General features: G+C 38.8%; 1 protein-coding gene across 2 annotated transcripts in view; it reads right to left on the bottom strand.

Moving 5' to 3' along the window:
* Positions 1-14,511, bottom strand: part of nid2a (nidogen 2a (osteonidogen)) — a 158,424-nt gene that overhangs the window by 909 nt on the left and 143,004 nt on the right. For both annotated transcript variants that reach the window (XM_062054011.1, XM_062054010.1), the window contains exons 57-60: positions 13,514-13,685; positions 7,173-7,330; positions 6,987-7,110; positions 6,801-6,913 (exon numbers count right to left, since the gene is read on the bottom strand). In XM_062054011.1, the coding sequence (XP_061909995.1) occupies positions 6,802-6,913; positions 6,987-7,110; positions 7,173-7,330; positions 13,514-13,685 (566 nt within the window). In that variant the 3' untranslated portion in view covers position 6,801. The remainder of the gene's footprint in view (positions 1-6,800; positions 6,914-6,986; positions 7,111-7,172; positions 7,331-13,513; positions 13,686-14,511) is intronic.

Raw genomic sequence — 14,511 nt, 5'->3', positions numbered from 1 at the left:
ATCTCACAAGAAATGTGTACACTTTTTCATCATGACAGGACATACAGAAATCCTCAAAAACCTTATACAGTAGGGCGCTCAGGTTGTCTGCCATTTTGGTTTTCAGGTCCCATTTTTGGGGAAGTTGGTCCCGTTTAGTTTGTCTATAGAATGTGTCGCGGTCCAAAAAAAAACGAGCTCCGGGCCGCACTTTGGACACCCCTGACCTAAAGCCTTACTGGTCTCATTTCCACTTCCCATCCTAAAAGCATCCTAATGACAAATATGTCACCAAGCTAAAGTGTGGGTGTGATGAGTAACATCTGTCAGCGTGCTAGCAAATACTCCACACACGTGAGTCTTTTGAACCACGCGCTTCTTATTACAGCTTGCGTCGCTTTGACAATGAACTCCACCAAGGTGCTACTTTGGGGGATCATCCTGTGTTTAGTGTCGCACTTTGTTCTTCACATGTTTTAGGTGACGACAAGAGCATCGGCACATCAAACACACATTTCATTATTGCAAGTCACTCGCCAGTGACGTTTTCTTACCGGCAAAGGAGGAGAAAACACATCAAATGTCTTTGGTCGTAGACCTGCACAAGAATAATGGACTACACCAGGGGTCACCAACCTTTTTGAACCCAAGGGCTACTTCTTGGGTACTGATTAATGCGAAGGGCTACCAGTTTGATACACACTTAAATAAATTGCCAGAAATAGCCAATTTGCTCAATTTACCTTTAACGCTATGTTATTATTAATAATTAATGATATTTACACTTAATTGAACGGTTTAAAAGAGGAGAAAACACGAAAAAAATGACAATTACATTTTGAAACATATTTTATCTTCAATTTCGACTCTTTAAAATTCTAAATTCAACCAAAAAAAAGAAGAGAAAAACTTACAAAAAATAATTTATGGAACATCATTAGTAATTTTTCCTCATTAAGATTAATTTTAGAATTTTGATGACGTGTTTTAAATAGGTTAAAATCCAATCTAAACTTTGTTAGAATATATAACAGATTGGACCAAGCTATATTTCTAACAAAGACAAATCATTATTTCTTCTAGATTTTCCAGAACAAAAATTTTAAAAGAAATTCAAAAGACTTTGAAATAAGATTTAAATTTGATTCTACGGATTTTCTAGATTTGCCAGAATAATTTTTTTGAATTTTAATCATAATAAGTTTGAAGAAATATTTCACAAATATTCTTCGTCGAAAAAACAGAAGCTAAAATGAAGAATTAAATTAAAATGTATTTATTATTCTTTACAATAAAAAAAATAAATGTACTTGAACATTGATTTAAATTGTCAGGAAAGAAGAGGAAGGAATTTAAAAGGTAAAAAGGTATATGTGTTTAAAAATCCTAAATCATTTTTAAGGTTGTCTTTTTTCTCTAAAATTGTCTTTCTGAAAGTTATAAGAAGCAAAGTAAAAAAAATTAATGAATTTATTTAAACAAGTGAAGACCAAGTCTTTAAAATATTTTCTTGGATTTTCAAATTCTATTTGAGTTTTGTCTCTCTTAGAATTAAAAATGTCGGGCAAAGCGAGACCAGCTTGCTAGTAAATAAATACAATTTAAAAAATAGAGGCAGCTCACTGGTAAGTGCTGCTATTTGAGCTATTTTTAGAACAGGCCGGCGGGCTACTCATCTGGTCCTTACGGGCTACCTGGTGCCCGCGGGCACCGCGTTGGTGACCCCTGGACTACACGTTTGAAAACCAACACCTGACTGATTCACATGACACGCCAAAGATAATGGATTGTGATGTCACCTGACAAAAAAAATGGAGGTTTGGTTGCAGATAAATGTTGATAATGAATACAACAACATCTTCACTACTGTCAAACATGGAGGTTGCAAACATTGTTTTGTAATATTTCTCGGACCAAAATCCCTCCTGACATTTTTTGCAACCCTGCTGACCAACTACAAACCCCAAAACCAGTGAAGTTGGCACTTTGTGTAAATGGTAAATAAAAACAGAATACAATGAATCTTTTTCAATCTATATTCAATTGAATAGACTGCAAATACAAGATACTTAACATTTTAACTGGAAAACTTTGTTTACATGTTTCAAAAAAGCTGGCACCAAATGGCAAAAAAGACAAAATTGAGGAATGCTCATCAAACACTTATTTGGAACACTCCACAGGTGAACAGGCTAATTGGGAACAGTATTGGGTATAAAAGCAGCTTCCATGAAATGCTCAGTGGTTTCTCAGTTCCAACATTAAATATCTTGTCTTTGCAGTCTATTCAATTGAATATAAGTTTAAAAGGATTTGCAAATCATTGTATTCTGTTTTTATTTACGAATTACACATCATGCCAACTTCACTGGTTTTGGGTTTTGTACAAGAAACTACAAGTACACTACTACAACTACTTAGGGCTGCAGCTATCGGTTATTTAGTAATGGAGTATATTGATTTGTTTGTTTGATTATTTGACTAATGGGATAAAACGCACAACCGCAATGCGTATTTTAGGAAAAATAGTTTAAATATGTTCTTATAATTTTGCTTGCCATAACCATTACTCTTTGTTTCTCATGAATGCACAGCAACATCGAAATTGCACATTAATTTAGCATTAATAAAATATAAAAAATTAACATTTCAAAGTCCACTATTAGTCGCCACACAGGTATACACACCGCACTCATGTGCGCTTTATTGCAGCGGCCATATGGAAACTATGTCCACGCAAGTTTTGGGTACTTAATGAGGACCAGTTTTAAAAAGTTATAGTTATATATATATATATACCTGTATATATAAATATATAGTTATATAGTTTAGTTATACTCATTGAACAACTAATCGAAGCAACACAATTTAAATCAAAGCTGTTTTGTAATTGAATTAATTCAAGTGTTACAGTTCTACAAATTCTACAACTACAAAAAACATCTGGGGCCGTACTTATCAAGCTTCTTAGAATTACTCCTAAGAAGTCTGCTAAGAGTTGACTTAAGGGTAAATAAATTATTCGCTGAAAGCTGCACTTAAAAGTTAGTTATCAAGCGTCTTATTCACACTTTCAGCGAAGTGTAGGACTGAATCTTACGTGTCACACTCAGAGCTGAATTACGACATTACTATGTGCCGTAAACGGAATTTTAGGTGACGTCATTTCTGTGTCCATAGAAATGACCAATCACGGAAAGGAATCCGTTGTCTAAGAATAAAGAAATATCTTGGAAATATTTAAGTGGACAATGGGAGTGTATATTTTGACAATAAACTACAAAATAATACAAAACAAACTAGTCCCCGCCGGCACTCACGCTACCGCTCCCTCTCTTCTATCGCCCACACACTCACTGACGTCACTCACCTCACGGCCACACACACACGCTACTGTCATAACATTTTCTTTCCAATTCATTAATTAGGCAACTAATTTGAAACTGGTGTGGGTGGCTCTATATATACTAGCCCACTGCAGACACATGCAGAAATCAACAAGGAATCGAAAAGTATTAAATCTGTGACAAAAATAATATCCGCTCTGTCTATACGATACCGTTTGATCAGCTGCTCGTCATCAAAAAAACCAAAACATTGTTCCGTTCCCTGAACGTTCGCGCACGTCTCTCTCGCCTCAGTGCCATCCCCTGCTGGCAACTCCTAACCACTTAAGACACCTCTGAAGGTCTCTTAAATATCGTGGAGAGTAGGAGTGATTCTTAGACTTAAGAACGTTGATAAAAAGCTTTTATTCTTAAGTTTGAGAGTAGGACTAAATTTCGCAAATTCTCAGGACTTAAAGGCCTACTGAAAGCCACTACTACCGACCACGCAGTCTGATAGTTTATATATCAATGATGAAATCTTAACATTGCAACACATGCCAATACGGCCGGGTTAACTTATAAAGTGACATTTTAAATTTCCAGCTAAACTTCCGGTTCGAAACGCCTCTGAGGGTTGACGTATGCGCGTGACGTCAATCATTGAAACGGAAGTATTCGGACACCATTGAAGTCAATACGAAATAGCTCTGTTTTCATCTCATTATTCCACAGTATTCTGGACATCTGTGTTGGTGAATCTGTTGCAATTTGTTTAATGAACAATGAAGACTGCAAAGAAGAAAGTTGTAGGTGGGATCTGTGTATTAGCGGCGGACTACAGCAACACAACCAGGAGGACTTTGAGATGGATAGAATATGCGCAATTATGTTCATTGCATTATGGAGAAAGAAGCTGAGCAAGCAAAGAAGAAAGTTGTCTGTGCGAAGTGTCTATTTTGCGAGGGAAGTCAGCAACAACACGTACACAGCCGGCGCTTCTTTGTTTACATTCCCGAAAGATGCAGTCAAGATGGAAGAACTCGGACAAAAGAGACTCTTACCAGGAGGACTTTGATTTGGATACACAGTTGCGATAACGTGAGTACACAGCTGCGCTTCCAAACATTTGATCGCTTGCTATAACTAGCTCGAGCTAGTAGCTAGGAGCTAGCATTAGGATTAATTTGTGGCATATTAAATATAAGCCTGGTTGTGTTGTGGCTAATAGAGTATATATATGTCTTGTGTATATTTATTGTTGTAGTCATTCCCAGCTGAATATCAGCTCCCACCCGCGCGCTTCCAAACATTTGATTGCTTGCCCGTACGTGCGTGTCATGTACGTAACTTTGATTAAATATATAAGCTTTATGAACCTTGGGTTAGGTGAACGGTTGTTTGGGCTGAGTGAGTGTGTGTGTTGTGCAGGTGTTTGAATTGTATTGGCGGGTTATATATACAGGATCCCGTCCATATTACCCGCTCGAGCTATAACTAGCTCGAGCTAGTAGCTAGGAGCTAGCATAACAAACACCTAGGTGTTTTTATGCGGGATTAATTTGTGGCATATTAAATATAAGCCTGGTTGTGTTGTGGCTACTAGAGTATATATATGTCTTGTGTTTATTTACTGTTGTATTCATTTCCAGCTGAATATCAGGTCACCCCCGGCTCTCACAGCATCTTCCACTCCCCACTAGTCCTTCACTTGCACTTTCCTCATTTAAAAATATTTCATCCTCGCTCAAATTAATGGGGAAATTGTCGCTTTCTCGGTCCGAATCTCTCTCACTTCATGCGGCCATCATTGTAAACAATAGGGAACTTTGCGTATATGTTCAATTGACTACGTCACGCTACTTCCGGTAGGAACAAGCCTTTTTTTATCAGATACCAAAAGTTGCGATCTTTATCGTCGTTGTTCTATACTAAATCCTTTCAGCAAAAATATGGCAATATCGCGAAATGATCAAGTATGACACATAGAATAGATCTGCTATCCCCGTTTAAATAAAAAAAATTCATTTCAGTAGGCCTTTAAGTGTAAAATGGCACTCTAAGAAGCTTGATAAGTACGGCCCCTGATCTCGGTTTGCTCATCCATCCATCCATTTTTTTTTACTGCTTGTCCCTTTTGGGGTTACGGGGCTGTTTGCTAATACCAAGTACTAAGTCACCTTTTGTACAAAACCAGTGAAGTTGGCACGTTGTGTAATTCGTAAATAAAAACAGAATATAATGATTTGCAAATCCTTTTCAACTTATATTCAATTGAATAGACTGCAAAGACAAAATATTTCATGTTCCAACTTAGAAACTACATTTATTTTGCAAATAATCATTAACTTAGAATTTATTGGCAGCAACACATTGCAAAAAAGTTGACACGGGCATTTATACCACTGTGTTACATGGCCTTTCCTCAGGTCGGGGTTAGAACTTTTGGGAACTGAGACCAATTTTTGAAACTTTTCAGGTGGAATTATTTCCCATTCTTTGGTCCGGAGGACACAAAGTCCACAGTTTCCAAAAACAATTTGAAATGTGGACTCGTCAGACCACAGAACACTTTTACACTTTGTATCAGTCCATCTTAGATGTGTTCATGTTGAGCATGAATTTTGTGTAACAAACATTTGGAAAGCAGCAGGAAGAAGACGAGCAAAGCCGGCGGCGTTTCTGGGTGTTGTTGATAAATGGTGTTCGCTTTGCATAGTAGTTTTAACTTGCACTTATATATGTAGCAACGAACTGAAGTTACTGACAGTGGTTTTCTGAAGTGTTCCTGAGCCCATGTGGTGATATCCTTAACACACTGATGTCGGTTTTTGATGCAGTACTGCCTGAGGGATCGAAGTACACGGGCATTCAATGTTGGGTTTCAGCCTTGCTGCTTACGTGCAGTGATTTCTCAAGATTCTCTGAACATTTTGATGATATTACAGACCGTAGTGAAATCCCTAAATTCCTTGCAATAGCTCGTTGAGAAATGTTGTTCTTAAACTGTTGGACAATTTGTTCACAAAGTGGTGACCCTCGCCCCATCCTTGTTTGTGAATGACTGAGCATTTCATGGAAGCTGCTTTTATACCCAATCATGGAACCCACCTGTTCCCAATGAGCCTGTTCACCTGTGGGATGTTCCAAATAAGTGTTTGATGAGCAGTCCTCAACTTTCTCAGTCTTTTGTGCCACTTGTGCCAGCTTTTTTGAAACATGTTGCAGGCATCAAATTCTAAATGAGCTAATATTTGCAAAAAATTATGTTTTCCAGTTCGAACGTTAAGTATCTTGTCTTTGCAGTGTATTCAATTAAATATACGGTAGGTTGAAAAGGATTAGCAAATCATTGTATTCTTTTTATTTACCATTTACACAACGTGCCAACTTCACTGATTGAATTGAATCAAATACTTATTTACCTTAATGAAATAGAAATGCATTTAATTTATAATTGACTTTATAGTACTTTTAGAACTGACATGAGCTCACCTTATAGACAGTGGGACGTTGCTATGGCGATCCCATAGAGGTGAGACCGCTGATCTGGCAAGTATTCATCTGTGAGTTTTCCACCGTCTTTGCTGAGAGCGATCACGCCGTCCCTGCGAGGGCACGTTGAGCATGAAGTTTGCGTAGCAAGCATTTGGAAAGCAGCAGGAAGAAGACGAGACCAACCTTCTCCAGTCGGTGTAGTAGAAGTGGTTGTGGTGGTAAACCATACTGAAAGGGTAATTGACGCTGGGGTGGATCACTCTTCGCCCTGAGCCGTCAGGGAATATACACTCCAGCTGCTTGGTCCCTGACAACACCATCAAACGTTAAGTCTCACTTCAGTGTCCCGCCAATCAATCTTTCGTTCACCTGCGTCGGCCCAGCAGATTTGTCTTGAAGACGAGTCGAAGGTCAAGGCGTTGGGCAGACCGATCCCGTCGGTCACGACCACCCGGCGGTTCTGGCCGTCCACTGACGAGCTCTCGATCTTGGGAGCCTCTCGGTTCCAGTCGGTCCAGTATAGAGAACTGCAGTGAAGCACAGGATGCTGGTGGTCACATGACCTTTGGAACACAACAAGAATGCACGTGCACACACATGCTAATAATAATAATAAAACCGAATTATATTTATAATGTTCAGAGCTTATATAAGACACTCAACACTTGAATAAAATGACACAGTCATGACTTAATGAGTTGTACAAACATGAGCAATGGATGGTTTCTAAAAAAAGTATCTTAGTTTTTGTTTCCTAAAAGTTTGGACACAGAAATATGTTTTATAGAATTCTAAAAAAATTATTTTAAAATCAATAATACACGTAAAAGGCATGCAAACACATGTGTTCTCCTTTTTAACCAAATATTGGATTCAACTCTTAAATTTGTAAATTAATTTGAATTGTTTCTGTGTCTTTTCAAAGGTGCTGTATGTCACGGAGAGGTGGCTCGTGGCTGCCTACTGCAGGCCTGGGCAATTATATTGACTTGGGGGGTACTATTTTGAGAAAAAAATGTCTGCGGGCCGGTTGTATCTGATTTTTAAGAACACTAATATAAAACCTCACAATAATGTCTATATGACAGACCGCCTTAAAAACGGAATTACATTTTAATTTTTTTTATTGAATGAGACACCCAAAATGTACATGAAAATAAAGAATGTGGGATTTACAATATTAACTATGAACGATAAAACACTGAATATTGACAACATATGAACATCACACCCCCTTTTGATCGACATATTTTACAAAATGCGACAAACAGCCAAATATGAACACGAAAAACCCACCTACAATATGATATATCACTAAGCTTTAGAACTTTGTTGTAAAAATCTCCTTCCGCATCTGTCCCTGACACCTGCATTTCAGGCTGGCTGCTCTGGAAACACTCTGTGGAAACGCTCCCCACCCACACTGGTTGGTACCTGGTCTGAGCTGCTGTGACTTAGATTACCATAGTAACTAATTAGAATACCATAGTAACTAGTATATCATGCAAAAGCACAGATTCCAACCATTGAAATACTTTGTATAGTTCAAGACTTACGCTAATTTAAAAACATCACTGCACATCATAATGGCAGCTACACTTTCCATCTTAAAGATCTAAAAAAAATATTTGGGAATGTCTGGCGGGCCAGATTGAAAAGCTTAACGGGCCTTAATTTACGTAGGTCTGGCCTACAGGATGCTAACTTTCGAATATGCTGCAAGAGTTCTATCCCGCCCTCTCCCTGCTCAGAGCACATAGACCCCGCCCCTCTTGTTGTAACGCGCATGTGCTTTAGTGATGTTTCTTGTCATCTATGTTGCTGCTGTCTTCGCTATGGCAGCAATACAGGCCCAGAGCCTAATACTACCACCACCATGCTTGACGGTGGGAATGGTGTTCCTGGGATTAAAGGCCTCACCTTTTCTCCTCCAAACATATTGCTGGGTATTGTGGCCAAACAGCTCCATTTTTGTTTCATCACCACAGAACTTTCCCCCAGAAGATCTTATCTTTGTCCATGTGATCTCAGATGAAACAAAAATTGAGCTGTTTGGCCACAACACCCAGCAATATGTTTGGAGGACAAAAGGTGAGGCCTTTAATCCCTGGAACACCATTCCTACCGTCAAGCATGGTGGTGGTAGTATTATGCTCTGGGCCTGTTTTGCTGCTAATAGAACTGGTGCTTTAAATGGGACAATGAAAAAGGAGGATTACCTCCAAATTCTTCAGGACAACCTAAAATCATCAGCCCGGAGGTTCGGTCTTGGGCGCAGTTGGGTGTTCCAACAGGACAATGACCCCAAACACACGTCAAAAGTGGTCAAATAATGGCTAAATCAAGATAGAATTAAGGTTTTAGAATGGCCTTCCCAAAGTCCTGACTTAAACGTGTGGACAATGCTGAAGAAACAAGTCCATGTCAGAAAACCAACAAATTTAGCTGAACTGCACCAAGTCATGGCAAATAGTATTGATCATAAATCTGCTTTAAACCATCTACACCATTTCGAGACAAATATGCAGTTTGAAGCGTGAACTTTGCTTGTTGTTTGAAAGGTAGCATTTGTGTGGATGCGTCACCATCAGGATACACACATTATATGTTGCACCTGCAATTTAAGTAAACAACAACAACCAAACTAATCAGCTAATCAAAGCAGGTACTGTGTGAGTGTTTGGGGGCTGCTTTTTATCATAATAGACAGCAAACATGTGTCAAGTTTGTCGGCGATGGACATTTAATACACACATGTGCTATCATGTTACACACACACACACACATTCTTGTTTTTGTTACCTTCTTGAAACCTTCGAAAAATGCCTACCTCTTTAGGACCACCCTTTCTAGATATATTACGATTTGTATTTACAACATTATTAATATACACATGCTATGTAAATATAAAAAAGGTGAGCTTTTAGTTAATTTTTTAAATGTTTTGTTTGTAACTGGTTTTTAATTTTCATTATTTACTTCAAGTTATTACAGTATGTCTCTATATACATATTAAATTAGTTTTAATACATTTTTGGCAAAAGGGGGCGAAATTAAATTTCTTACACACACTTGTTATTTCATATGATGGCCAGAGGGGGAGCACTTCAAATTTTTACACACAATTGTTATTTCATATGTTGACCAGAGGGGGGGGCACTTTTAAAACCGACACACAATTTGAAACATCCCTCCTTTTTGGGACCACCCTAATTTTGATAGATTTCACCACCAGTGGTGCAAATGAGACATTCTCTATTACATGCAATGATTTTCCGTAATGCGACCATGATTTATGTCTTAACAAGTTCACCGGTCCTCATATGGAAGGTACTTTTCCTTGTTGATGTCTCATGAAGGGTAGAAATACACACACTTTATAGTAGTTAATCAATTTGAAAAACAAGGTGCTCATGCACATACCTGTTTGCCTCATTTCTTTTCAGTGTGTGGAGGCATGACAGGCGCATGCTACAAAAACAAACATAAGTGTAGCCATGTGAAGCCATAATTACCTTGGGGTAACACACACACACGTATGTGCATACAGTTGGCCTCGCCTCAAAAATATACATAAAGTTTTAAGTTTTGGCTCACAGCTGTTGTGTTTAATGACGGATTTAGCACACAACGCACTGTGGTTGTATTTCTAAACCACACACATAGTTGCTGGTGATATGTGATTAGTTGCAATGATGTAAAACAGATGTTATTCTTTAGCGCTGACTGATGATGGCCTTGTGTTCTCACTTTGTATGTGTGTATGAATGTGCGAGTGTGTGTCCGTGTGTGTTCACGAGCCTTGGCAGCTGTCACGGAGCGAGCACGAGAATGTCTTACAGATAGCCAACACATGTTGCTAAATGCACAGTGATTGTATGTGAGAACACGTCTGGCCCTCAGCATATTGTACAAATCTAATATATTCATTATCAATGATAGTAAAAACGGTACCTTGGTTGTCGGTATTACCGTATTTTCCGGACTATAAGGTGCACTTAAAATCATAGTTTGTTTTTTTTACTCGACAGTGCATCTTATAACCCTGTGCGCCTAATGTACAGAATAATTCTGGTTTTGCTTACCAACTTCGAAGCAAATTTATTTGGTACATGGTGTAATGATAAGTGTGACCAGCAGATGGCAGTCAAACATAAGGGATACGTGTAGACTGCAATATGATTGCAATATGACTCAAGTAAACAACACCAACATTTTATACAGTCGCGATCAAAAGTTTATCTACACTTGTAAAGAACATAATGTCATGGCTGTCTTGAGTTTCCAATACTTTCTACAACTCTTATTTTTTGTGACAGAGTGATTGGAGCACATACTTGTTGGTCACAAAAAACATTCATGAAGTTTGGTTCTTTTATGAATTTATTATGGGTCTACTGACAATGTGACCAAATCTGCTGGGTCAAAAGTATACATACAGCAATGTTAATATTTGGTTACATGTCCCTTGGCAAGTTTCACTGCAATAAGGCGCTTTTGGTAGCCATCCACAAGCTTCTGGCAAGCTTCTGGTTGAATTTTTGACCACTCCTCTTGACAAAATTGGTGCAGTTCAGCTAAATTTGTTGGTTTTCTGACATGGACTCGTTTCTTCAACATTGTCTACATATTTATTTCAGGACTTTGGGGAGGCCATTCTAAAACCTTAATTCTAGCCTGATTTAGCCATTCCTTTACCACTTTTGACGTGTGTTTGGGGTCATTGTCCTGTTGGAACACCCAACTGCGCCTAAGACCCAACCTCTGGGCTGATGATTTTAGGTTGTCCTGAAGAATTTTGAGGTAATCCTCTTTTTAAATTGTCTCATTTAGAGAACCAGTTCCATTGGCAGCAAACCAGGCCCAGAGCATAATACCTCCACCACCATGCTTGACGGTAGGAATTGGTGTTCCTGGAATTATAGGACTCACCTTTTCTCCTTCAAACATATTGCTGGGTATTGTGGCCAAACAGCTAAATTTGTGTTTCATCTGACCACAGAACTTTCCTCCAGAAGGTCTTATCTTTGTCCATGTGATGTCAGATGAAACAAAAATAGTATACTTTTGACCCAGCAGATTTGGTCACATTTTTAGTAGACCCATAATACATTCATAAAAGAACCAAACTTCATGAATGTTTTTTGTGACCAACAAGTATGTGTGCTCCAATCTCTCTATCACAAAAAAATAAGAGTTGTAGAAAGTATTGGAAACTCAAGACAGCCATGACATTAGGTTCTTTACAAGTGTATTTAAACTTTTGATCGTGACTGTATGTTCCATTGAAAATATAGAACATTACACATGGCGCTTAAAAAACTATCAAAATGTTTAGTTCAACTTTGGTAAGCTATGAAGCCATACCACTTGATGTGCTTCAACATACGAGTATTATTATGGTGTGAGGTAAGGTAAGACATATCTGGTGTTTTGTTTCGCAATATTATGCAAAAGGAACGTTTCTCACCTTCTGGTACTTGCTGATCTGTATTTGGGATCTGCATAAGTCCTGAAAAATTGTGCGCATCCGTCTTTGTAGTCCGTGTAGTCCATAATAATATGACTCCTTTGATGGGCCCTATAATCCAGTGCGTTTTATATATGAAAAAAGATCAAAAATAGACCATTCATCGGCAGTGTGCCTTATAATTTGGTGCGCCCTATGGTCCGGAAAATACGGTAATCTGTTCCAATGGATCTGTTGAAAACTGAATTGTGTGAAAACCGAAGTGGTTTCCATAAGCAATAATTTTAAATGTTAAAAAATATGAACAGAAAACACATTTAAATAGAGTAATTCTAGTTTTACATTCAGAAAACTACGAAATACATAAATAATTGAGGGATGAAATGTATAAATGAAGATTTCACATCGCTTCTACTTTTGTAGACTGTTGTTGGTGATGACGACGATGAGCGGAGAGAGAAGAGGAAAGGGAAGAGCCACATACCTTCCTTCTTGCAATATAACAAAAATTGTTTTTTTTTATCATCTTAAGAATATAGCCAGAGTCCGCCCAATTCTCTCTCAGGGCAACATGGAGACGCTAAAGCATGCTTTTATTACAAGTCGTATAGATTATTGTAACTCCCTGATTTCTGGTCTTCCTAAAAAGGTTATTGCACCTTTGCAATTACTCCAAAATTCTGGCTCACATTACACCAGTTTTAAAATCTCTGAATTGGCTCCCCGTGTGTTTCAGGATCAATTTTAAGATTCTTCTAATGGTTTGTAAATGTTTTTATGGTATTGGGCCTTCTTATCTTTAAGATTTGTTTACATAAAGTAATACAACCACACGTATGTGTGAGTCAGCTTTACAACAAAAAAAACTCAACACTGCGCAACTTTAAGCACTTAGGTGCAGTCTTGATGCAGGAACTTATATTCCAGGCAATCTGAGCATGTCAGGTTTGTTTAAAGTGGGGAACTGCAAGCAGCACAAGACAATTCATGACTGGACTCCAAAAAACTACATAGGACAGCCGGTAAACGCCATATTATCCTTGATTGTTTGGCTCGACTGGGTGTACACACTTAGTATACCGGTAAATTCTCCTTAAAACGAAATAGTGTATGTACACGTTTGGTGAAAATGTTCGCCTAACACTGAATCATACTAAAACCAGGGCGTATGAAAACCAAGGCATCATTGTATATTCTTAGATATTCCACCAGGAGGCGAACGCAGCAGAATGGACTTTACCCAGTGGACGAGACCACGATGATGGCCCGGGGGTTGACAAGTTGGGTGTCAAAAAGCGTCCTCCTATCGCTGCCGTCCAGGTTGGACCTTTCGATCAGGTCGGGGTTAGAATCCACCCAGAACATCAGCCTTCTCTTTACATCCACAGCCAAACCTTCTGGACTGACCAGATCTACAAGGAGCAGATCATTGAAAACAGCATTGACATGATGTGTGTGAGAGCTATGTCAGCATCTTGCATGTGTGTGTGTGAGTGTGTGTGTGTAAGCTAACTATAAAATAAAGAGTTTCATTTTTGCCTCGATAATAAGGTATGTTTCTTTTAAAATTTAAAAGAACAGTAAACCTTTAAAAAGTTTAAGATTTTTTAAGTTTTGTGGCTCCTGACTATTTTTCATTAGTTTAAGAGGGGGAACAAATGGCTCTTTTCTTAGTAAAGATTCCTGACCCCTGTTGTGAAATGTTTTGATAGTTATTAGACAACCATGTTATTTATTACTTTATCCATCCATCCATCATATTCCGCTTATCCGAGGTCGGGTCGCGAGGGACGCAGCCTAAGCAGAGAAGCCCGATGTGCAGCAGCAGTGGCTTTACTTTTAGCTCCTCCCGAATGACAGAGCTTCTCACCCTATCTCTAAGGGAGAGCTACGCCACCCAAAGGAGGAAATTCATTTCGGCAGCTTGTACCTGTGATGTTGTCCTTTCGGTCAAAACCCAAAGCTCATGTCCATAGGTGAGGATAGGGAATGTAGATAAACCGGTAAAATGAGTGCTTTGCTTTCAGGCTCAGCTCCTTTTTCACCACATCGGATCGATGCAGGGTCTGCATCACTGCGGACGCCGCACCGCCTGTCGATCTCATGATCCACTCTTCCTTCACTTGGGGCAAAATCTTCTCCCCAACCCGGAGATGGCACTCTACCCTTTTCCGGAAGAGAACCATGGACTCGGACTTGGAGGTGCTGATTCTCATCCCAGTCGCTTCACACTCGGCT

Source organism: Entelurus aequoreus, linkage group LG07 (genome assembly GCF_033978785.1).
Source record: "Entelurus aequoreus isolate RoL-2023_Sb linkage group LG07, RoL_Eaeq_v1.1, whole genome shotgun sequence".
NCBI classification, from domain to species: Eukaryota; Metazoa; Chordata; class Actinopteri; order Syngnathiformes; family Syngnathidae; genus Entelurus; species Entelurus aequoreus.
Note: the sequence above shows the minus strand (reverse complement) of the source record. Positions and strands in the feature narration are given on the sequence as shown.